The 25,660-nt window shown below is 38.7% G+C and overlaps 1 protein-coding gene across 8 annotated transcripts in view; it reads left to right on the top strand.

Annotated features, from left to right (window-relative positions):
• AOPEP (aminopeptidase O (putative)) overlaps positions 1 to 25,660 on the top strand; it is a 354,788-nt gene that overhangs the window by 239,944 nt on the left and 89,184 nt on the right. For 6 of the 8 annotated variants that reach the window (XM_089779254.1, XM_089779253.1, XM_025177848.3 and 3 more), the window contains 2 exons: positions 12,106 to 12,168; positions 12,751 to 12,834. In XM_089779254.1, the coding sequence (XP_089635380.1) occupies positions 12,106 to 12,168; positions 12,751 to 12,834 (147 nt within the window). Of the gene's footprint in view, positions 1 to 5,266; positions 5,380 to 12,105; positions 12,169 to 12,750; positions 12,835 to 14,510; positions 18,690 to 25,660 lie in introns of those variants that run through there. The other 2 variants (XM_089779257.1, XR_012904729.2) reach the window with 2 other exon arrangements.

Consider the following 25,660-nt stretch of genomic DNA (forward strand, 5'->3'; position numbering starts at 1 on the left):
AATTTGACAGTGTTCAGCTGTATATTATTATATCTCACACAAAGTTTAAAAAAAATCGGGTGTAGTTTTGAAGAAATTTCAAATAATATGCCATTGTAATTCTCTGCTGTATTCTGATCATTATTGCATATGATTTTGTAATAGAAAATTATGTATGGAGGAGGGTCTTTTGGTTAATTCACATGATTGGATTAATGGTACTAATGTAGGCTTATTATGTGACCTGAGAAATTACTTAGGCTAAAATCTTCAAATATGGTGGCTGAGTTTAGGCATCCGAACTCCTTCATATTAATAAATCACCTCTGAAAATCAAGTGCCTAATACATCTTTAGGTATTCAACCTTAGGCACCATATTTAAAAATATTGGCCTTAACCTCTTTGTCTTGGTTTTTATGTCCTTTGTTAGAAAGTGCAGGAGAAGTATGTATCACTCCTCAGTATACATTACTGGCTTCAGTTTAGTGAACAGCTAGATATTCAAGTATTGTTCAATCCCTGTGTAACATAAATGAAAAACAGCAAGATCCTTGTCTCTCCTTTTAGGTCATCTTACATTGTAATGTATAGATATACAACAGAGAGCAAACAGGTATATAACCCTGAATGAGTAATTGCAAAAGATCTAATGGGGAAGTTTATTTTAAATAAAATGTGCATTTCTAATATAAATGTGAACTGAATTCCTAAGGTTTGTATATATTCTAATTAGAATATATTATTTATGACAAGTTTAATAAAGTTCTAAAAGCTCTCTCTCTGTGGTTCCCTTTCCTGTTAATTGCTCTGTTGAGCACAAAAGCTGTGTTATGTGCAGAATGACTAGGCTTATCCCTAGTTATGTTTGGTATCTAAAGAACAATAAGAGTTTGCTGCCTGGCTGATCAATGCTGGATCAAGTTCACATTCCCAAGCTCCTACTCTCCCACCTACATATGCAGGGGTGGAAACATAGCAAAGAAAGGGAGGACAGGTCCTTTTATGAACAGAGGTTTTTGAACTGACACTCTCCTAATATGGATGCAGCTGGGACTGTGTAGCTTTAAACATTGCTTTAATCCATTGCTTGCAAAAACATCCTAAGAAAAACATAGAGATTAGCAGCCAATTAATTCTTATTTTGCCCATTGTTTTCTTTGGCCAACTGAAACAATTCACAGAGTACTTAAATATTTTGCAAGTTACCCTGCAAGCAAACAGCTTTTCTTTTGGAATAATTACAGCACTTGTACTCCACACATAGCCCAAATCTTTCAATTTTAGAATAACTTGAGAAGAAGTTTCCATTACTTTTTACATTTGTTTCAGCATATAAAATAATCAAAAGTCAAGAACTGCTTTAGAAAATAATATACCAGCTATTTTTAGGGTAGAGATTGAGCTGTGTAGTGTGATGGGAGTGGTAGGTCTGGAAAATAACACTATCCTTCCAGAGCTCAGCATTCATCCTCAGTGACCTGCAGTGTTTAAAATGCGTATGTTTGTGTCTGTTTTTCAGGATTTAAGTCTTAAGAGAAATATCAAAATATTACAGGTTTTTAAAAAGATGTATCTGTAAGTGGAAAAAAATTAAGACATAAGGAAAGGATATCTAGCGCGCGCGCGCACACACACACACACACCCATGTGCCTTGTGGTGATATTCATATAGTTCCAGCCAACTACTAAATGACATGTATATCTTATTTTGATGTTATTTCAAATAATGTATTTTGAAATTTGGCACTGTCTGCACAGCACTTATTTCAAAATAAATCGCTATTCTGAAACATCCCTTACTCTCTGTGGAATGAATTTTACAGGGATGTCGGAATAGCAAGACCATTATATTTCGAAATAATGGGTGCACTCAAAAGACAACGAATAGTTATTTTGGGATATCTCTGGTATCCCAAAATAGCCCTGTAGTGTAGATGTATCCTCGGAGTTTTCAACAGAAACTGCTGATGACAGTCTTGGCATTGTATTAATAACCTGCCACTGTATTCAGAGCTCTGAACAGAGAGTGTCCTTTTTAATGCTCTGGCCACTGAAGGAGCTGCCTTGAAGTTCTCAGTGTTAGTTCTGATGCTTGTTTCATACTATGTGCTAAAATACTTCCGAAATCATGATGTAGTTGAAGTGCTGTTGTGCTGAGCATGCTGCCTGCTTCTTGAGAGTGAACTGCTTGAGTATGATGCACTGGCCTTGACATAAATTTTTTCAGAGTTCCTCTTGCCACTGATTTTCATTAAACCTGTTTCAACATTTTTCCAGGTTTTGATTTAGCACCAGCTTTCTCCTTAAAGACAACTTTGTGTAGTGCTCCATAGTCATAACTATGTTCTGTTCATAGAGAAAACATGGGATTCTTCTAATGCTAAATACATCTCCACCAGAGACAGTGACTCCCTGCAGAAAGGAATATTCTTCCGTAGAGGCTCCTAGCAGTTCTCTCCCATCTCCCTCATTTCATGGGTGCCTAGAGAAAAAACAGATGTTTTGCACTATGCTGTTTATATTTCCCTGAACTTTGTTTACTATATTTCATTTTGAATATATGACTGTACCAGCCCCTGGTTACTACCCTTAACATGGGGATCAACAGGCTTTTGTGGCCATAGGCATAGATGAGTCATAGAAGGAGGCTTCTGTCTTGACCACTTTTTTATGCTGACCATGACTAGGTCTCTGAACTTTAGAATCTTTTAATGTAGCATATGTGGGCATCTTTGCAGACAGTGAAAGAAATGGACATCGCTTCAGATTTTTCCAGTTTGTGTCCTATCCCTTCATTGGAGAGGAAGAGGAAAGATACTACTTTTCCTACACCAACTTTCTGTTCATTGATGGCTTTAGGATTCTCCAATATCTGCTGTTCAGATGCTTGGTGCTAGTGAATTTAAGTTGAGTGGTCTTTACTTTTCCATCAGGTTCCAAGAAACAGAGGGATTTGAAAGTCCTAGAAAATATTGCTCAAATAGCCACTGCCTGTGCCTACCAGGATCCCAGTGTTGGATAGAGCCACACAGATTTTTAGTGAGGGCCCAGTCACTTTGGATACACATATGTTAGTATGTGTTCTCTGGCCTACAGAATATCAGGAATCAAGTTACTTCTGGATAGCAGGCTTTCAGAAGAGTATAGTACCATCCTGAAATTTTAGAGGAAGGCAATGATGAACTCTGTTCTCTAGGCCCTGCTGAAGGCTAGTGGCACTTAGGAAGACTTCCCAAAAACCAATGGCAAATCACAGCAGAAGAACCATATTTCCAATTTTGTTTCTTGCCATACATTACTGTGTATTTTGTAAAAAAAACTCAGCACTAGTTCTAACATACCACTCAAGCAAAAAGGGAATTTGTTCCCTAAATTGGCTGTTTGATACATCTGTGACATCACTCTGGATATTCAGAGAACTATCTGCATCAACATCATGGTATTGATCATCCCTAAGGTATATGATGAAGTACCCTGAGTCCTAGTTTGTCCCCTTCAGATAATTACCCACTACACAGCAGCCCTTAGCAAGCCCTCTCCCTCTGGATGTGGAGGCTGGTACAAATGATTTATGAGAGTCAGCAGGTGTTCATTTGGACTATGCTTTTAATATCGGTTCTCACACCTGCAGTTACAATTGTAGCTTTGATGGTATGCTTCCAACAAAAGGCTTCTTCGGTAAACCCTGAAAAACCATTACAAGCAACATACAAATCTATTCAGTGGACAAACAACACCTAGATTCATCTGGCCTGGATTCAATCCCAGATTAGCACCTCATTAGCAAGGGATTCCAGCAGCTGAGTTGGTGCCTTTTATGGAAGTTGCTGTAGTACAGCTTCATACTCAGAAAAACTTAAAAAACAACGAATAGTCTAGCAGTACCTTATAGACTAACAAAACATGTAGATGGTATCATGAGATTTAGTGGGCACAGCCCACTTCTTCAGATAACTCCCGCAGCTCATGATACCATCTGAAGAAGTGGGTTGTGCCCACTAAAGCTCATGATACCGTCTACATGTTTTGTTAGTCTTTAAGGTGCTGCTAAACTATTCGTTGTTTTTTAAGTCTTTCCAGTTACAGACTAACTCAGCTACCCCTCTGAAGCTTTCAGACTCAGAGAACTCAATTCTTTCTAGTTATAGGTCATGTATACCAGCACCCTAAACAGTCCTGAATATACTAAAGATTCTCACGCTATATCTACACTGCAGTTATTTCAGAATAAACTATTCCAGAATAGTTATTCTGAAATAGCTTATTTTGAAATAGCACATCTATACTGCAGGGAAGCCTCAAAATTAGTTTGAGGCAGGCTTCGCTAATATAGACATGCTATCTTGATTTAGAGCCCAGGAGGAATAACTTAGAATGGCCCAGGTATGGGGCTATTTCAAAATAGCAGAAGTGGAGAGTCTACACACACCTTATTTCGAAATATCTATTTTGGAATAGGCATTATTCTTCGTGGCATGAGGTTTACAGAAGTCAGAATAAGCCGTCTGTTATTTCAGAATTATTTCAGAATAACTGAATTACTGTGTAGATGTTCGCATAGTTATTTCGGAATAATGGCCATTATTCCGAAATAGCTTTGCAATGTAGACACACCCTCAGAGTTCTTGTATCCTAAAGAGAGATACTGATTCATAGTCAGTGTGGCCTGCATATTCTAGTTTCTACTTGCCTACAAGGGGAAGCACAATCCCTGACAAACCAAAACAACCTGTGGTAGACTTTTATGAAGAGTCTTTTGACTAGTGAGCCACTGATCATATTTTCCTCTGATCGGGTAAATCAGAATTAGGTATCTCGTCCATGTACCTGAATAGGAAGCTGGTGCTTTTCCAATCATGAAATCAAGAGAAGATCATCTTAACAAGGAATGCCATCCACACCAGAGAGATTCCAATATGTCTATACACCTGCCTTTCTGGAAGTCAGAATTTGATAAAGCTCAGGAGAAAAAAGCATTCAGGCATTTTTATTAATTACCATTACAGGCCTGCTTCATCAACTACAGTTCTCATCTGTGTCATAGATGACCACGAATTTTTTCCTCATCAGGCTATGAATGTGGTATTGGATAATTGCTCAATAGGGGGACATGTTCATCCATCCTTACTTGAGAATTCTCTCTCTGATGGCCTGGCTACTATTAGTGTCTTTTAACAAGGATATGGATGGAAAGGTGGTGATCGGAGTATTCTGGAAGGCAATTTGAAAATACATCTACTTGAAAATATATCCATTGTTTTGTCAGGATTCTATCTTTCTCCTCAGATATGTGTACAAGAAGAAGGATTTTCAGGAAGATCCAGTCTGGCTTGAAAGTGGTACCCATACTTAGGAAAGTGCACACGGGAAGATACTGGTTACATCATGCTACAGCAAAAGTGAGCAACAACAAAGAGTCTCTTGATGGGTACAAGTATTCAAAGGGACTTGCAGTATCTGAGGATTCCTGCATGGAATCTGGACAGACATTTCTCCCAGAATATGGGAATGTTCAAGAGCTGCTTGACCTCAGATATAGAAAATCTTCCATCCTTAAAGTTTACAAGGGCACTTGGAAAACATGATATACTTGTTGCATGAGGTCAAGATTGAACTCTCCTGTGGAGTTCATATAAAATATTTTGGAGTCTCTTTTTTATTTTGGAAGTGTCTAGGCTATAGTTCATTGCAAGTGGAAATCTCATCCCAAGGGTACCAAGGTTCCTGTCCTTTCTAGTTATAGCCTGCTTCTTCATTCATGTCTCCCAAATTCACTGGAGCCTCAATTTAGAATTTCAAAATGTTATTAAATCACCTTGTGATCCATTGGGTAAGCAATCCCTTGTATTTTCTGACTCAAATATTCGTTTTTCTTTCGGTTATGTCAGATGAGTTAGTGAACATTAGGTCTTCAGGCAACATCAAGCAACCTGAAATCCACACCACAGCTTGTTTTTGTTCTTAAGACAAATTAATCTTTAACTTAAATGTCCTTGTCTCTCTCTTTTTGTTTCAAATCTACTCATGCTTTGAAAAAGCAATTATAGACTTGGAGTGAAATCTTGACTCCACCGATGTCAATGGGGAAACACCTACTAACTTCAAGGCAACTAGGTTCTCACCATCTAAATGCAGTTGAGACAGTGAAGTTCTACTTCCATGGAACTAAACTGGAAGTGTAATGATGATATGTTATTATATGATGAATCCTAGAGGGGGATGCCAAATCTCGCCTTTTAGTCGAATGAAGTCAGGTATCTTCCAAGCTTACAGGGCACTGTGCCAACATCTTCCTGAAAGTATAGATTCCATTGCAGAATCATGACTCTAAAACCTTTAAAGCACTCTGTACATATGTGCTATAGCTTTATCTGTTTGTCTTAACATAACTGTATGTATAATGTACTTGTGGGCATTTGTAATGCTGATAAAAAAATTGGAGTAACTGAGAAGAAAATCAGGCCTCGGGTCTCCTCAGATGAGGCTGGAAGGTTGGACTCAATTAGTCCACCTGTCCCTTTCTTTCACTTTGCAAAGATCTTCTGAAATTAATTTATAGGAAACAGTTTTACACTTCCATTTTCTAATTTCTGGAGACTAGTAGCAAATCAGAAGGCATTTAAATGGAGTTCACCTCAGATAGGATGACCTTCTTAGTTTATCAGTATTGACTGTTTCTGCAGCAGAGATTCTAGACAAGTGGGAGCTAGAGACAATGTGGTTACAATATGCCAATGAATGTCTTCTATTGATCCAAAAAATGTCATTAGTAGCAATCACAGCATGAACAGCTGAAAGCAAGTTCCTCTATCTCCATTTAAAGTTAAGCAAATCTCTGCAATACAAATGTATCCAATAGTGTCTACCCTGGTGTCCAATATGCTAGCCATGAGCCCCATGTGGCTATTTGTCCAGTTGAGTGTGGCTAATTCGATATAGTGCAGAACTGGTGGAACTCCACAGGTCTAAACTATCCTGAATGTACATTTTATGTGTAGGTGCAGGCTTGGTTTTAAACTCTTTTTTTGAGCTAAGCCACTAGCTGTCAAGAGGCCTCAGAACGTTAGGGACATTTTGCACCCAGTTGGTTTAATGCTGCAGCTCTACTTGTTTTTCAATTCAATTATACTTTCATCATACTGCTGAAAGTGCAGAGCATGCTTTTAGATCAGTGGGTAATTGTGTCACATCTTGTCCTTATGTAGGACACCTCTGCTTGAGATCTGAGAGAATTTACTTCTAATTGAAGAATGAAACATAGGACTGGATTGTGCCTTTAATTTCTGGTGGTGCATGGGGTTCAGATCTTGCAGATCAATTTTGAGAGATACAGCAGAGGGGGAGGTAGAAGTCTGCAGAATCACTGTGTCTTTGGGGCAGGGACAGTGTTTAATTTGTCCCAGGATTTTCCAAGTTCATTGCCAGTTCATTGTCACAGGTCCTTGGGGATTGCAGCATCAGTTATGAAACTAAAACAGTTGTTTGAGGCTTTACACCTAATGGATAGAGCCTTCGTGCCTCTTTCATTGCAAATTAAGGGGGCAGGAACTATCTTTTTGTTTGTTTGTTTGTTTGATGTTTATACAAAACCTACTTCAGATCCATGACTGGGGCTCCTAAGTACTTCTACAATAAAAATAATAATTATCTCTCTTAGGATCTTGTGGAAGCTACAGCACTGGAGCTACATGGATTGTGGGAATATGAAGGTGTAGAGCAAGTGGCAAGCTTTCCACTGTACTAGCTTTCACTATATCTTTGGATTTCCAAGTCTGATAAGGAGTTAAATCTGTCTGAAGCACCTTGACTAGATAGCTGGTGCGTTCTGACCATTGCTTATTACTCTCGTGATAATCCTCTCAGTTATCTTGTGCTTGTTTTTCTGTTTGTTATATTTTTAATTTGCTTAAATTGCAAGCTTGTTGGAGTAGGGACTACCTGAATTATGGTGTGTACAGCAAGTAGCACAATGGAACCCCAGTTCTTTAATAGGCCCTCCAGGTGCTAATATAGTACAAATAATTAATAACAATAATTCCTGTTGAATGTGCTGCCAGTAGGAGGCAGAGGGGAGTCAGCCTGCATGTCTTTGCATTTCTAGGTTTTTTCCACCTAGTGGATCACCAGGATCTACAAATCTGGGAGATTGCCTCCTATGAAAATCCATTTCTTTAGCACTTCTCTCATATGATAGGGAAGTTTTTTGATACTTCTAACACTGGTCTTCCCACAATATTCTCTGTGGGAGGGGATGATGTGACTCATAAACTGATCTGTTGTTGTTGGATTTTTTAAGTGGTGCACTTATGCCAGGAACATATTTTCCTTTGTTTACTTTTATATTTTTGATCATTGTCTTTTTGAATCACAATATAATATTCTTTCTCCATTTAAAATGCACAGGAAACTAAAGATGTACTGATGGCAGCCTTCAGAGTGACAGACCTGTTGTATTTTTACAAAACAGAAATATTATGTCAATGCGCTTTTTAAGGAGCCCCGTTGTGAGTGTGAAAAAAGGGGCTAAAATAAGATTTTCCACTGTGATATCTCTTTTAAGACGTTCTTCTTTGAGTAATACTTTATGGCAAAGTTGCTTCTATTTAAAGTATGGAGTTTGATCTTGGCTTTGATCTGAAGCTTTTGATCTTGAAAGAAGGATGTTGTGGCAATAAAGCAAAAAGGGTAGGGCAGACTTTTTTTGTAAAGAAAAGTGATAAAGTTAAAGGGATACCGTTAAGATTTAGTAGGCACTAATTTGTCCTGCCTTACTTTACTTACATCTGTTTGCAGAATCCATCTAATTCTATATGTGGGAGGGTTTGCTAAAATAAATGCTTTGATGCTCCTTTTTCTTTTCAGAAAGCACAGATTTCTATTTCAAGCTTTTGAGCAATTACTTTATATACCACTAAGTAAAAATAATTTGTAAAAGATGAAAGTACATTTCCAAGATCTCTTTAATTGTACCAAATGTGATTAATTTACAGGTTCATCTTTAGTGAATGTTTCATTTAACACTGAAAATTATGAAAACATAAACAAAATCCCAACTTGTGAATTTTCAGTGTTCAACTTTTCTCTGGTTCAGGTTGCTTGATTTTTGCCTTTAAGTCCAATGTAAATTCTGAGTAAAGATACCCCAGCAAAGCATTTAAACATCCATTCTTGCATTCATCCTTATTTAGCAAAGCACCTAAATGTGTGATTAAATTACATATTTAAATGTATCCATCTGCTTGCGATCTTTGCTGAGGTAGAAATGATATGCTGAATTGGGACATAAATGAGGAGTTTGCTGTGCTGCGACTAATACTGTGAGAGGCTGGTAAGCAAAAAGGGAGCTCAGATCTTGCTTAAAAAATGAACGTCAGTTTCCAAGGGGCATCTGATGATATTTTGAATTCATTTGTGATCAAAGAATACTATTGGAAAAGTATCTTAAATACAGAAAAGAGTCTTAATCTGTTTCTTGAGATAAAGTCATTAGAAAGTTTCTTTATCTATGAGAACACAGAACTTTAATATTTGACTCAGAAAATATATTTCTAAAATGTTGAAATTATGGCATATGGTGGGAAGATGAGAAGAAAATATCTGAAAATCGTCTTCTGGAATAGGATAGAAAGCTGCCCACATTGAAGCACTGAGATTCCTCTGCCACCAAAAATAGTGACATAGTACAGCTCTGGGTTTGAATGTTTGAGGAAAATGAGTCTGTCTCTGTAATGGGCTCAACTAGAGCACTGATTCTCAATGCCAGCAGAATTCTGGGATGCTTTGGTTTCAGAGGGATAGCCAAGTTAGTCAGTTCAGGAAAAACTTAAAAACTAACAACTAGTATGATAGCACTTCAAAGAGTAACAAAACACCTAGGGTATGTCTACACTACCCCGCTAGTTCGAACTAGCGGGGGTAATGTAGTCATCCGCAGTTGCAAATGAAGCCCGGGATTTGAATTTCCCGGGCTTCATTTGCATGAAGCTGGCCGGCGCCATTTTTAAATGCCGGCTAGTTCGGACCCCGTGCCGCGAGGCTACATGCGGCACGGACTAGCTAGTTCGGATTAGGCTTCTAATCCTCGTGGAACGAGGCGTACAGCTAGTTCGGATTAGAAGCCTAATCCGAACTAGCTAGTCCGTGCCGCATGTAGCCACGCGGCACGGGGTCCGAACTAGCCAGCATTTAAAAATGGCGCCGGCCAGCTTCATGCAAATGAAGCCCGGGAAATTCAAATCCCGGGCTTCATTTGCAACTGCGGATGACTACATTACTCCCGCTAGTTCAAACTAGCGGGGTAGTGTAGACATATCCCTAGATAGATCAGGATTCAGAAATTATGACTCAGCCCTTGGCTTTATAATGAGCTAAACCAGAGTACCCATTATGGACACCCCATATACCTTAAGGAAATTTGAATATTCACCCAAATGCATGTACCCAGCTCCGTCTCTTAATTACAAATGAGCCTGCATCCTGAAGTTTGGATCCGAAAGCCCCGGGGATTGCTTAGGACACTACAGTGAATGTAGCCGTCTATATATTTTATAGCCGGAAAGTTTCCCATAGGGGCAGAACAATAATGAAATTGGTGTGTCACGGAGCTGGACAAGCCGACTAGACTTGCAAGATTTTCCGCAAGATCAGCTGCTTTTGCGGAAAAACTTGCCAGCTGTCTACACTGGCCGCTTGAATTTCCGCAAGAACACTGACTTCCTACTGTAAGGCTGTGTCTAGACTGCATCCCTTTTCCGTAAAAGTGATGCAAATTAGACATATCGCATTTGCAAATGAAGCGGGGATTTAAATCCCCCCTGCTTCATTAGCATAAAAATGGCTGCTAATAGCATTAAATAGCAAATAGCATTAAAATAAGGGATAAGGGATCTTTCGGAAAAGGCTTTATTTTCTGAAAGATCCACGTCTAGACTGGCGCTTTTTTCCGGCAAAGCTGGAAAAAAGCGGCAGCCATTTTTATGCAAATGAAGCAGGGGGGATTTAAATCCCCGCTTCATTTGCAATTGCGATATGTCTAATTTGCTTCCCTTTTACGGAAAAGGGATGCAGTCTAGACACAGCCTAAGAAATCAGTGCTTCTTGCGGAAATACTATGCTGTTCCCGTTCAGGCAAAAGGCATCTTGCGCAAATCATTTGCACAAGAGGGCCAGTGTAGACAGCACAGTACAGTTTTGCCCAAAAAAGCCCCAATGGCTAAAATGGCGATCGGGGCTTTTTTGTGCAAAAGCGCATCTAGATTGGTATGGATGCTTTTCCGCAAACAGTGCTTTTGCGCAAAAGCATCCATGCCAATCTAGACGCTCTTTTCCGCAAATGCTTTTAACGGAAAAGTTTTCCATTAAAAGCATTTGTGGCAAATCATGCCAGTCTAGACGTAGCCGGGCAATGTGTTCTCTGTTTTTTTCCGCAAAGGAGGTGAATTGCAGCCAGGGCCATCCCCAGAGATTGTGAGATCATCTCTCCCGACACCTGTACGTGATGGGCTAATTAACGGCGCACGCCAGTCGCTATACCTTTAAGGCAGGCTCCTCCTCTCAGTTTCAGCTCTCGGAGCTGGAGCGCAAGGGGAGGAGGGCAGGGGCAGTGCCCCCCCCGCCCTAGGTGTTTCATTTCCTAAGGCGCTCTCTAGTGCGGCTCTTCTGAAAGGCGCGGCAGCGCTAACTGCCCTCAGCCTGAGGATGCGCCGCAGAGGGGAACGCTACAAAACACCCGCGCACCACACCGAACCGGCTGGCCGGTGCTGCTCACCAAGCCAGCAGCAGCCAGCGCGGAATAGCAAATGCCGGCCGCGTGTGCCGTGGGAAGCAGCAAGCCGAGCTTTGGGGGTGGGGGCGCGCTGCTGAAGGGATGTGGGATCTCGATGCAGATCCCAAATCAAGGTAAACACCTACTCTTACCCCCCCCCCCCCCGAAATTGGGAAAACGTTTTTTGTAAGGGGGTGTTTCCTCTCACCCGGCGCTTTGCAGTGCACGGAGAAATCAAAGTTTTGCACAGAGACGGGAGGCTGCATTTGGAGCCGGGGGTGGAGGGCAGTAAAAAGTGAAGCCAGTTTGCAAGGGGCAATCTGGGAAACCTGAATAAACATGCTCTCTATTTCCCTTTTAGCCTTTGCTGGAAGAGAGTCGAACTTGGGACCATTGTCGATTAGTCCAGCAAGTGAATCATGAGGTGAGAACTTTCATTTTGCTGTTGCTCCATTAGTCCTTGTTTACTCTCTTTTTCTCTTCTCACTTCTGTCCTTGCAGAGGTGCCTCCTGTCAGGTTTCCAACTGATCTCCCTCCTGTGGTACTTCTTAATATTCTTTTGTGTTTGTAAAAGGAGTATATAACTGTTTATGTATGTGAGTGGGTGGCTGAAAATAAATCTGTCACTTGAATCCAAGTTCTAAGAAATAGAGAGCAGAGGCTTCTACTATAATTTTTTTTGCACACACAATGGTAACTTTCCATTTGGCATCAACCCTGCTTTCTTTACACTAAAAAAATTAAGCAGAACAAAACTTGTCTAATAGAGAGCAAAGGAGAAAATATGTAGCATAAGATGAAGGAAAAAAACTTCACATTGATTATGCACGAGTGTCTAACTGGGTTACTTAAGAGCATGTCATTCTAGACTGGAAAAGCATATCTTTTCTTTCCAATTAAGCAATGGAAAAATCTCTTGTATCTGTTTATAGTTTCTTACTCATGCTAGGTAGCTGCACTAAGGTCGCATCTTCCTCTTTAAAGTACTATGCTTTTGAACTGCAGGTCACAAAATGGATTCAAGTAAACCAGAGAGCAAGAAAAAGGAGCAAAAGGAAACGAAGGCAAGATGAAGTGGCTTTCCAAAAGGTATGAGTTCCTGATGTGCATTTATGTTATGAAATAAAAGGAAGCGCATCCCAAACCTTTTCAAGGGACATGTTTGAAAATAGTTGAAGAACCATGTTCTTCCATGCTGACTACATAGAAAAAAACACCATGTATTGGTAAAGTTTTAACATCTCTGCATTTGCTATGTATAAAAATGACATTCATATTTAATAAAGAGCCTGAAAGGCATTTTGAGACTGAAAGATAAGAACACTTTCTTAAAAATGTAATAGTAGTACTTCCAGTGTACTTGTTACAGTTACTGTGACATTATTTGCCAATAAAAAGGAATGCTTCTTTTGAGAACAAGTTAATAGAAAATGCAGTGAGTGTCAGTGGGCAAATTAGACAAATACAAGATGTATAGCAATAAATGTTATGATTGCATTCCTAGACCATTGTTTCAAACTACACATTTAAAAAAAGTCTTCCTGAAAACACAGTTGTACAGCTTTTAGTGTTTAGTCCTTAAAACTCTTTACAAAAGCGGTTTTTGTAACTTAGTCTAAATTAATACCAAAGATTCTTAATCTTGTCATTTTTGGTTAAATGTGCTGTAAGGCTACCATAATTGTAAATATTAAGTGTATAGTAGAATAAGGTAAGTAAAATCTGACTCTTTTTCTGTTTAATAGCTCTTCTGTGCTGCATTTAAAAAATCATTGACATTTGATCTAGAGCACAAAAATCAGAACCAGGATTTTTTTCATTTTGAATTTACTGTTTTGTTTTAATATCAATCTTTGTTCATGATATTTTAATTCTTTAAAGCTATGTTGTTTTGCTTCCTCTACAATGCTTCTAGAATGTATGATGAATCATTGCTGATTCTGTAGCCAAATTCTTACTGATAGAATGACTGCCAACTGCTGAGATGTGTTGCCTTAGTATGGGCATTGCAGTATTTGACAAATATCTGCAAAGTACATTATTGTGCGTGGGTCATATACAAGTTTCATGGTGAACTAAAGGATGCAGTTTGAAATGAACTGGAGAAAAATGAATATTGTATTTTGTAACTGAGGATTCACCGTATAGTGGAGGAATAATGCATGTATTTGTACGGATTAGTTTGTGAACCTATAATTTAAAAGCTAAAGCGAAATATCAGTAAGTTTTAACAAATTTCATTTCTTATTGTACTGTATGTTTACACAAGAAGGATTTGAAAAGTGTGTGTGACAGTGAATATTTAGAGTTGTTCTGTGTGATTCCATGATGGAGGTTTACGTGACTCTAGTGACTTCTTCTATTCGAGTAAAAGTTATAAAATGATGAAGAGGTACTAACTTGAGCAAAACCATGTTTTCCAGGTACCATTAGACATTGCTACAAGTATTTTGATTAGGGAGGATGGTATGCTTGTGGTGTTTTTAACCAAAAAAGTAAAACTGATCCAAACTCTAGCTGGACAAAGATATCCGTATAAATGAAATGGTACAGAAATAAACTTATCAGTATAAATACATTTATATTTGGATAATTCCATTAACACCATGGAGATTTTCTGCTTTAACAGTATTTGTATAGTTAAATCAGTATAGCTTTTTGTGTGTAAACGAGCCATTAGGAATGCAAGAAGTACTGTATAAAAATGTAAATCTAAAAATCCCTAAAGAATTTCTCTTTTTTTTTGTTTTGTTTTGTTTGAATAGTCCTTTGTAAGTGGAAAGAACTGACATTTGAAACAAAAGTAATTGGATATGTGCATTAATATTAACGATTCCTGGCCCATCCCTCCCATGGCCAGCAGAGATTGAATGCTGTAGAGTCAGCATACTCAGCCCCAGAGAAAGAAAGAAAAGTGCTTTTTAGTGACTGTATGTTTGATGAAGGAATGGAGTCATCAAGGACTGGAGAGAGGAGTTCCATCTACTCTTCAGTCAGAGTGGTGGCTGCAATGTTGAAACAGTGAGGCAGTGATAACTTAAAGAAGACTAAGAGGGATTCTTCTGAGATGCTGGTCTCAGATATGTTTAAGGAACTGAGTTTAAACTTTGTTCCATTTAAAATTGTTACCAACAGAATTTGGCCAATTTGTATTAAGAGTGTTCTAGACTTTGGGCTGTGTTCACACTGGCAGTCAAAACTGTTATAAATAGTGTCTAATGAATTTATGCACTGTTTCCCACCATGACTAAAAGCCAGTGTAGAGGGAAGGGGCCTTGAAGAAAGAGAGGTGTAATGATCCTGGAATGGAAGATATAGGCTGGGAATAAATAAAACAGCTGTAAGTACTGTCTGGTTATGTGTTTCAAGTGTGGCTAAAAACAGTGACTCAGTGTTTTTCACCAGAACTCAAATAAACTACATCTCGAATCTTGCATATGTCAGAGCATGCAGCTAAGTTTTTTACTGTAACTTCTGAACTTTTAGTTCTATGCTTTTCCTGTCACTTTCGTTTCTGTACAGTTATGCTGGGATAATTACATTTCTTCTCCTCTATGATTTAACTTTATCATTATCAGCCCCTATATGACACACACAATCAAAGCAGCTGTTCATGCATGTGATCCTTGTGGAATAAGGGGAAAAGAGAAGTTATGGAGTTGCTGAAAAATAGTGGTGAGTTGCAGTAATTAGGTGTTCTAACTGCATTCTACACAGCTTAAAGAGACACTAGGTAAAAGTATTTTTACATAAATGCTTGATATGGTCTGCACTAACTAATAGTGCACTGCAAACTGAAATTTTAAGTGGACTGCAAAACAGTGGGCAAGGGACAATGGTCTAGATTGAATTGTGTTAATACTCTCCATAGCGAAGAAGCTCATAATGGATCAAGGCAACATAATGAGTTTATCTAGAGAAGAGCCAGCTCTTAGAGTACTAATTGAACATTCTTTGCCTTGGCCACTTGTACAATCTTAATGTTCTGTTTAATTTCCTTCTTGTTCTAGCCCTCCTCTTTACTCAGGTTTTTTTGTATTGTGTTTTACAGTTTGTACATATTTTCACCACTTCTTCCTCCTTTCCATGTCCTTTTCCATGTTTTATATTTTTTTTGCATTTACTTCTAGTCCTCTTTTCTGCCTTTGTCTTTCATTCTTTTGCCCCCCCCTCCCCCCGCCTTCTATCTATGCTAGTCCATTGCCACTTCCCCCTTTGGTCCTGTGACGATGTCCTTATTTCCTTTTCTCCATCTCTTCTCGTATCTGTTCTGACGCCCTTCCCCTCTCCTCACTAGTTGTTACTGTTTTGTCTCTTATTCTAGTCAATAGGCTGTCGAGCACATCGAGCAGATTAGTAGTAGGTATGTGTACAACCGAGAAATATTTTTGTGGGAAAGTGGTGGGATGAAATAAGAGTCTGAGACAGGACTCAGTTATTTGTAAGGTGCTTTGAATGTGAAAAGTCTGATAGAAGTGGTAAATATTATTTTGGGCTTTCTCTATTTAGAGAAGTCTGTTACTCTTGCCAATTTTAAGTACTGCGTAGAAGAAAACAACATTGTAGTCAGACTAGTAGAGTCATGGTATGCATGTGATCTCCATTTGCAAGGGCGTTCAAAGGAAAAACACTCTTTATTAGTAGGCCAGTGAAAGTCTACATGTTATATGTTACCCAAATTTCAGCATCCCTGGTACCCCGCTGGCTGGAGTTCAATATTGAAAATGAAATGCTGATATGTAAATTACTTTTGGAAAGCTGTGAAACTGCCTATAAGCTGCAGAATTAGTGCACTAATACAAAGTAAATAATGATTTTTTGAAGGGCACTGAAATATATATAATTACAATATATAAAGAAGGTTTAAATATCCCTATTGTCTCAGTTGAGTGCTTTGTTCTGTTGAGAGTGAGGGATAATTCAACTTTTCAAAATCTCTTCAGCTGGTTGCTTATTAAATCCTTTTTTTTTATTGGTGTAAAGTAATTCCTGCTGATTATTAAATATTACTATCTTTGATTTTTTTTCCCCAGAAAAGAGTAATTAGCAGCATTTAAAATTTTAATGGATTTGAGGAAAACAACTTGTGTTGAAATACTCTGTTTTTGCTTTTATTAGAAACTGAAGCAACTATGTGCTCATCATGGTGATCGTTGTAGTTTTCTCATTCCTTACTCAATTTTGTATTTCTTAATGGATGAAAGAAGAAATGAATCCCATAACTGTTTTTAATCTGAGTTGTGATTTAAGTTTTTAAGTGCAAAGGAGTTCGGAGGCCTTACAAATCAGAGAAAAATATGTTCACTGAAGCACAATGTAACTAAAGCACTCTACCCATGGTATGTATGTATACGTGTCTCTCAACATATATATGCATGCGCACGCACACACCTGAGTGTTTCTATATCTATATTCACAAAGTGCTTAGTGTTAAGGATCTCACTCAAATGCATGAAACTGAAGATCAGGATTAAGGCCGAAATGCTGTCCCAAGTTAAGAGCATCACCCATAAAAAACTTATCAAGACTTTACACAGTATTTTAATTCATAAAAGAAAAAAAATGCAACCATCCCTAATTGTCACACACATCCTCAGGATCTGTGAAGTCTAGCAGGCTTTCCTTGATTACATACAATACTTAATTTCCTAGGCAAACCGAGAAAGACAACTCAGTTGTGAGACTTTTCCAGTACTGACCTATACTCATTAATTGTTACAGCCCTGAAGTTGCTTTTACATTATAGTAATTGCTGTTTATTATAGTTAAATATTTTGGCATTTCACTTTCCATCCTGCTAATAAATACCCATGTTGTGTGCAAAATTTAGTTTATAAAAAATGCTTTTTGGAGTTATAATAGCCTTCTGATTCTTTACAGTGACTTTAACAGCTTCAAAGTAGGCAAAGATACTGTTTTGTGTATGTGTACATTTTAACTTATTGAACTACTGAGGGAACCCAGTTTGACCTGAGTTGCACTGGAGCTGTAAGTAACTAATCGACTAGTCAAATATCCGATAAGCAAAAGCTTATTGGATAGTCAACACACTAGTTGCTTCCCCCTCCTTGCTGCCTCCATCCCAGAGGTAGCAAAAGGTGAGAAAGGAGGGGATATTTGGGGGGAACTGGCTTTAAAAGTTGGAACGCTGCATGGAGCCCAGAGCCAGTGGGGAGTCCCAATAGTGAGGGGGAGCCCCGAGACTCAGGAACTGGATCCAGGCAAGCCAAGGGCCATGTCTGGCCCCTGGACCAGAGGTTCCCCACCCCTGGTTTACAGATAATTACATCACTGGTAATTCATAGCAGTTTATTGCTAATAGCCATCCCTCCCGTGTAGCGAAAGATTTTAAGGTCACTTAAAAAAATACACAAGCCTTGAGTTTTACACTAAAGAGGCAGGTTTAGCAGTTATTTCATTTAAAGAAGAAACTGGTTGCACTTTTGTGGCAGAATGCTTTATTTGGCAAACATTCTAATTGGAGGCATTTTAATGAGCTAACTTTTGTGCACATTATCATATGATACTAATAGTATGGATTATTTTAGTAGCACATACTTATGCCAGTATAGCTTAAGATTTGTCATTATTTCCGTTTACAAATCTTTGTTTTTAGGTGGCTTATACTTGGCAAACTAGCCTAACCTTTGTTTTTATAAAACATGGAAAAAAACATTTGTTCTTTCCAAAATGTGGAAGAGGAAAAGCACTGAGAACAATCAATGCTTTTTTTTTTTTTTCTTCGAGTGTCGCCTTTCTTTCTAGTATTAATATGATTAATTCTGAGTAGAAATTTAGCGAGCCTGATGCATTATAGGAACTAAAATGACATACACATTACACTTTGGGGAAAGTGGTGAGCAGTATTTTCTCTCTCCATAACTTCCCTCTCCTTCCCCCTAAAAAAAAAAAAAAAAAAAAAAAAAAAAAAAAAAAATAAGAAATTGTAGAATCCAGACTGCTGCATGGCAGTTGAATAATCCACATGATTTAAATGTCCCTGAGTAGTTACTGATGTGATTGACTGTAATGACTCTAAAAGAGTGTTAATGGTCAGCTGGTTCAAAAATATGCTTATTTCAGTATTGTATTTAATATGTATTATGAGAAATAGGCTTAACACTTTTATAATTGCTTTTATTTTTTAATAGATGTTTATTCCAAACAACATGGCACAATATCATGGCCAAATACAAACTGTAAAAACTGCTAGAGGTGAAGAAGAAAAATAAGTGAATAAAATGGTGTTCTTTGTTAGTGTGTGCTGTGTATGAAACACACCAGGTCAAATTCTCAAATGTGGATACCCAAATTGCACTTCTGTAATTTGTGCATATTCTTGCCTCCACAAATCTTACTTTTTTTCAGCAGATTGTAGGATTGATCAGATTACTAGTTGCAGTCATAATTATACATGTAGGGACTGGATATGAGCTGCTCACAACTTTTGTTGTGGAGATTCCTACATTTTCAAGTTGAACCATCGGGTCTGAAAATTGTGGGTGGAAAGCTGGGGGATTAGGGGTTTTCTCTTAATATCAACACGTTCTCTTAACTAAATTGTGTGATATCACCAGAGCACTTATGTGGGAGAAAATTCTTTTACCCTTTATTGTTAAACAAAGTCCTGTCACTGCATTAAGATCTCCCCAGAGAGTCTTGATGTCCTCACACAACTCTTTACAAGAGCATGGCCTAAAATATTACTGTTTTGGTTCTCTATACTCTTATAATATTACTGTTGCTGGTGGTTTGTCCGTGTTTCTTAATTAAAGATACAAGAATTAGTTTTTATCTGTGCTCACTGTGTTCCTCTGGGTATAACAATATTCCCATAAATCACTGGAGCACAACTAAACAAGTGTACAACACATTGAAAATTCAATCTTTTAATTTATAATTTTTGTTTGGCTGTCTTACATATGTCACGGCACAGGTGCAAAATATTGTAAATATACAAACTCATAAATGCTGTGCCTTTCAGTTGTGGACCTAAAAATAATGTTAATTATTAGTTTCTCCCATTCTCCCCCAGACATTTGTCTAAGAAAAGAGATGGGCCTTGCAGTGAGCTCAGGAAGCTAGCGAACTTGTTGCTCATGCTTTCTCATTCATATTGCAAAAGGAAATTAAGCCAAGCTACAGATTTTAAACATTTCCATGTTTGAGATGCTGTTAGCCATCATATCTTGGAAAATGAACTCTTTCTGTTAGAATTGAAGAGATTTCTCTGTTCTGCTTAGATTTCTGAGGAAGCTAGTGGAGCTATTAACCTACTTAAAATTAAGTATTTTTTGCTGAACTAGGACCTTAATTATCCATTCTCAAGGTCCTCCTTATAGTACACCATTTTTCTGATGAAAGATAGGATTTGACTTCCCCTAATTACCTGGAAATGTGTTCGTTGAAGATGCTTTTTTATCCCATAGCCGAGAGAAAACCATGGGGCAGTATGAGGTGGACATCTCTTTTTTTTTCCTTGTTGATGTGTGTCTCTTCATAGTTGCAGGATTTGCCTATTTCCGCTCTGGATCTGCTGGGACTTCTATGTTTTTGCTGTCATAGCACTTCTGCCTCTTGAAGCCTGAGCAGGTGCTCTCTTCACAATTCCTGAGGATTTAGGGAGCATGAAACCAAAGAGGTGGAATTAACTACGAATTTCCCATGGCCACTCAGCGAGCTTCTCATACACAATTTTCAGTACTGCTTGGTACAGAAGAACCTCAGTTGCTAGCACCTTGGGAGTGGAGGCTATTTACAGCTCTGAACAAAACATTATGGTTATTTTTTTTCAAAAGTTTACAACTCAACGTTAGTTATATTAAATCAAGTCACTATTCACTTGTAAACTTGACAGAACAATCAAACGGTTTGTTCAGAGTTATGAACAACCTCCATTCTTGTGGTGGTCTTAACTCTGAAGTTCTACCGCAAATGGTTTGCAGCATAAATTAGTAACACATTTTAGCCTCTTTAGCTCATGGGATGATGTCTGTAAAATCACACATTCCTTGAACATGTTAGTTACAGGGTGTTTCTCTCGCCCCCCCCCCCCCAACTTGCCCTGGTATACATTGGTTCTGCACTAGCGTCGTTGACACTTGTGGGAATTGTTCTAAGTTCCCTCATTCCCTGTTCTTCCATCGTGCAGCTGTGGGGGGAGGGTGTGTGTGAATAATTCCCTGCTTTATATCCTTTCACTATATATCCATGGTTTTTTTTTTTTTAAACATATCTTTGACATATAGGAGGGACACTCTGTATTCCCCCCCCCCCCCCCCGTTTTGTTAAACTTCATGGATTGATTTAGAAACAGTATTTGACACTTGGCTCTTGAAAACTCACACTTTGTTTATTTGTTGGTTGCACTTGATCACATGCCATTGTTTCTGTTTCCTGATTGGATGATGTGACGGCGCAGTCAGGGTTCCCCCATTCCTGACACCATTGTAGCAGCAAGAACAGACTTCTCCAGTCATAGACTAGAGAGGGGTTTAGTGTTCCTTCAGGATACAGCACATATGTGATGTGGCTACAGGGCCAGGATGCCTCAGACCCTAAGGTTAGGGGTCCATCACCTCTAGGCTCCCAGCTTAGCCTCTTCTCTCCATGCTTCCCTGACAGCAACTACCCCTGCCCCCCAGCCCTGCCCCCCAGCCAGGTGCTGGTCTCCATTTCTCTCCCTGGGAGGCTGAGCCTAGGTGTCTGTGTTAATACACGTTTGGGAGAGTCAGTGAGAATCTCCCATCACAGCGCAGGGGGACCCCAGCTTACAGAGCAGACCGCACCCCCCACTATGCCACAGATGAGTATATCTGCCTTGTAATAGAAAGAAAGACAGCAGGAAGCCACCTGGGCTTTGACTGTTTCTGAGAGACGACCAATGAGAATTGTAGAATGTTTGAATTTTCTTCTGTCCTGGACCAGATAAATTTTGCACGGGACATAATTCCTAGGAAAATTGGGCTAAGTGCAGAGTTCCACATAAAATATATTAATTCTGGTACAAATACTATAATGTTAAGTTCCTGAATTTTCCTCAAGAATTCATGCATATAAAACTTGAATATTCACAAAGAGTGGTGAGTTGCTGAAGTGAATTTGTCTTTAAATGTGGAAAAAATACACACAATGTGTTTGGCAGTAATTGCCCAACACAAGTATTCTTGTAGTACAGAATGTTCTTAACAGTATCTTTTCTAAAGTTGCTCAGGGAATTTGAACACTTAAAGTTTGCTTTTTAGAAGTGGATTATTTCTCACCCATTTGATCAGTTGTGTGGGAGAACCATGGAGTTGTAACAAAATCCAATTCCATATTAAATATGCTGCTTCTAGTTTATATATATATATATATGTTTATATAAAAAAATACAATTAATCATAGTATGACTTGTATCTTTTAATTCAATAATATCTTGCATTTCCATAAAATACCAACCCCCCCCAAAAAAACAGGAAAAATTTCTGTTGGGGGCGGGAACCAAAGTTGTTAAGCAAACCAAAAAACAAAAACAAAGGGGCACTGTGCCTTTAAATGGCCCCAAGCTCCTCACTCCCCTGCCCACTTTACACAAGCTCAGAAAAACCCCTTACTACTCACTTGCTCCCAAAGTAGGAAGCCCACCTACTCACGCCTCTCACCCCCCCCCCCCCCAAAATTTACCCCTCACTCATACTTTAATTTGGTGCATGTCCCGTTGGGCATGGCAGAGGGGGCTGAGCCTCAGGTCTTTTCTAGCCCTCAAGCCATAAGTTCCTTACTCCTGCTGTAGAACATTTTAGGTGCACCCACACTGGACTCATGTTCTAGAAGTCCGTCAAGTGTCCAACAATATCATTAATTTTCTTTCTTTCCGTGGTTCCAATTCCTGCATAGACAGAAGAGGAGTTATGTTTGAGCCTAGGCTTGCACAGTGTAGACATGACTTAACTAAGATCACATAGGAAGCCTGTTATAGAGCAAGGAATAGAATCTCAAGTAACCTAACCCCAGATTATCCTTTCTCTCTTAGTTTGTGCCCCACATTTAATGAAATAAGCCACAGAAAACATCTGTGAGGTAGCTAATGATTATCAATTCAGATTTACAGCTTGAGAAACTGAGCAACAGAGCAATTAAATGACTTGCCCAAAGTCACAGTGAGTCTATTGCAAAGCTAGAAATAGAAGCCAGATGCCTGCCAGTCCTGACCTTTCTTTCCTTCCAGTAGAATGTACTATAAAATAAAATGTACACGGTATAGCATTAATAGTCAACAAATCTGACTTGCAGGGAGGAAAGTAGTCGTACTTATGCTACAGTGATAATATAATAAAGGATATATACTTTATATTTGGTAATTTTGGTATTAAGAATCTAAGATGAATGGTTGTCTCTGTACATATTTTTAGGGATTATATTTTTTTATCCAAATATCTAAAGGACTGGATGGGTACTTTATTGCTTGTAATAAAAATTGAACTAAATAATACTTGATAAAAATATTTAATACTTTTTGGAATGTAAATAGCTCTAATATTAAAACAGGTTTAATGGAATTTGGGGTTGGGAATGAGTGACAAGAGAACTAAAGATATCTAAGAGCATGTTCATGGATTGAAGCTGGGAAAAGAAGGGAGATATTGAGGAAGAGTCCTGCCTTACCAAGTAAGAGGAAGTAAAGGAAGAGACGGACAGATTATTTTAAAATAATCCTGTACTGGGAGAAGTATATAATTTTACAAAAGTAATTGCTTATGTTTTAAAATAAAGATATACATGTTGGGATTTTGGTAATGTGACTGTCTTGTGATTTATGTAACTTCCTCCTCCTCAATTGATCTTGCAGCCTTACAGTAAGTTAAAGGCACATATTATTCCTTTTAAAATCATCAGAAAGTTTTAAATTAATCACAAGGAGTTGGTCAGACCTATTAGACACTTAGTTTATGTATAGTTTTTTAGGGCCACGGAGGGCTGAAACAAGCCATTTTTTTTCCTTCCGAGGTGTCTTTCATATCTTGCACTTGTTTTCAATCAGTTATAGCCTGTGAGCATCCTGTATAGGAATTTGTTTGAAGTATGCTTTTTTTTTTTTTAAAGGAGGTTGTGTAATACCACTGACCTAGATGGCGTGTAGGCTGTAAATCTTTTCATTTGTTTTCTCTTGTCCAAAGCATTGAGACAGGAAGCATACTTAGAATTATTTTTAGACTTTTCAAAAGTCAACCTTGATTTCCTCACGTAACCGTAATCCTGTGGTCGCCCTAAAGAAATAATATTTACATGGACTGCTTTTTGCATGTACTATATGTATATTTTTAGTTGCATGGGGGAAGCAGTTTGGGAGCAGTTTGTCTTTTGCGTAGCTATTGTATTACTCTATTTCAGCCCCGCCACATTTGAATTGATATGGTATCAATCAGCGTTCTTGTCCTGGGTCTAAATCAAACAATATGTGTTTTGAATCATTGTAATTCAGTGGGGGCGATTATTGTTAAAACACCACTTTCTTGCTTTGTAATCAAATACTGGCTTCTCTGGAGACTGCACCTTGACATGGTATATGGTATGAAGAAATGTGTGCTCAAAACTTCCAGTGACCACAAGAGCTGTGCCAGTTTGTGTCTTAATTGCTGGCAGGGCCGGACAAGACAAAAAGCAATCTACTGGCCTTCCAGTTTAGGGTTGCGTAATAGGCCAACATCCTAATCTTTATAAAAAAAAATTACAGAAATATAGGGTGACCAGATTTCTCATTTGTTTAAAACAACAACAACAAAAGACTGTCCCAATATTTGGAGCACTGTTTAGTGTAGGCACCTATTATCCCCCCCAACACCCTGTCCCCGTTTTTTGCACTTGCTTTCTGGCCACCCTGTAGATGGAGCCTTGCAAATCTGTGAATATCCACTTTATATCTGCAGGTATCTGCTTCTGTGAATATGGATGGGGACATTCATGGCTCATTTTTTGCAGATGTAGATACCAATTTTGTATTGGTGCAGGAATTTACCTGTAGAAAGCCAACAAGGTAGCTGGTCCTACAGTCAGCATGAGACACAGAAAGGTGAAGATTTGTTTGTTCCCTATAAACTATCATGTGATGTTGCAGAAAGGATTCAGAATCTTCCTCTGTTTTTTATGACATCACTTTCCTGGCGGAGAAAGATTGGCTTGCAAGGTTGAAGTACAAGACTGGGAGTCCCAAATTCTCCTCTTGGCTTTTATTGCTTATTTCCTTTGTAGCCCTGGGAAAATGTGATTTCAGCATGCCACCTGAGTCAGTGAACCATGTAAAGGTGAACTCTGAGGACTCTCACTGCGTTTTATACAGAGGCAGTAGAGCTGCTCTAGTTGAGGTGGCCCTAGGGTGACCAGATGTCCTGTCTTTTATAGGGACAGTCACAATATTTGGGGGCTTTTCTTGGGCATGTATTACCTCCATCCCCTTTCATGATTTTTTTTCCACTTTTGTCTTGTCACCTCTGGTGACCCACCCATTGATGGATCCTGTGTAGCTCTATGGCCTTCTTTCTCCAAATCCATCTTGCACTGTGGCACAGTGAGCCTTCACAGACCTGTACTCTGTAATGTTCTTAGATTGCAAACTTACTGAGTCAGGTTCTTTTTTTCTTTTTCCCATGCATCCAAACCACAGCATACTCTCTCTGTTTGGCTCCTTCCTCTTTGCAGAGTTTGCTTTTTGTGCCTCAGTTGCTGCCTTTTTAAAATGGGAATAGTTAACTACCTGTGACGCTAAATGAGTGTCCATAAAGCATGCCAAGATTTATGGATTATGAGCTGTGTTAGTCAAGAGCCTTGCTCATTGCTGTTGCATAGTGCAAAAAAAATGACAGTTGATTGGGGGTACAGGAAAGCTTTACTTGATGGTGGCCTTGAATGCCATAGCTTTAATGGTTCATTCAAATTC

The sequence above is a fragment of the Pelodiscus sinensis genome, chromosome 6 (genome assembly GCF_052426305.1).
Source record: "Pelodiscus sinensis isolate ZL-2025 chromosome 6, ASM5242630v1, whole genome shotgun sequence".
Classification (NCBI taxonomy): Eukaryota; Metazoa; Chordata; order Testudines; family Trionychidae; genus Pelodiscus; species Pelodiscus sinensis.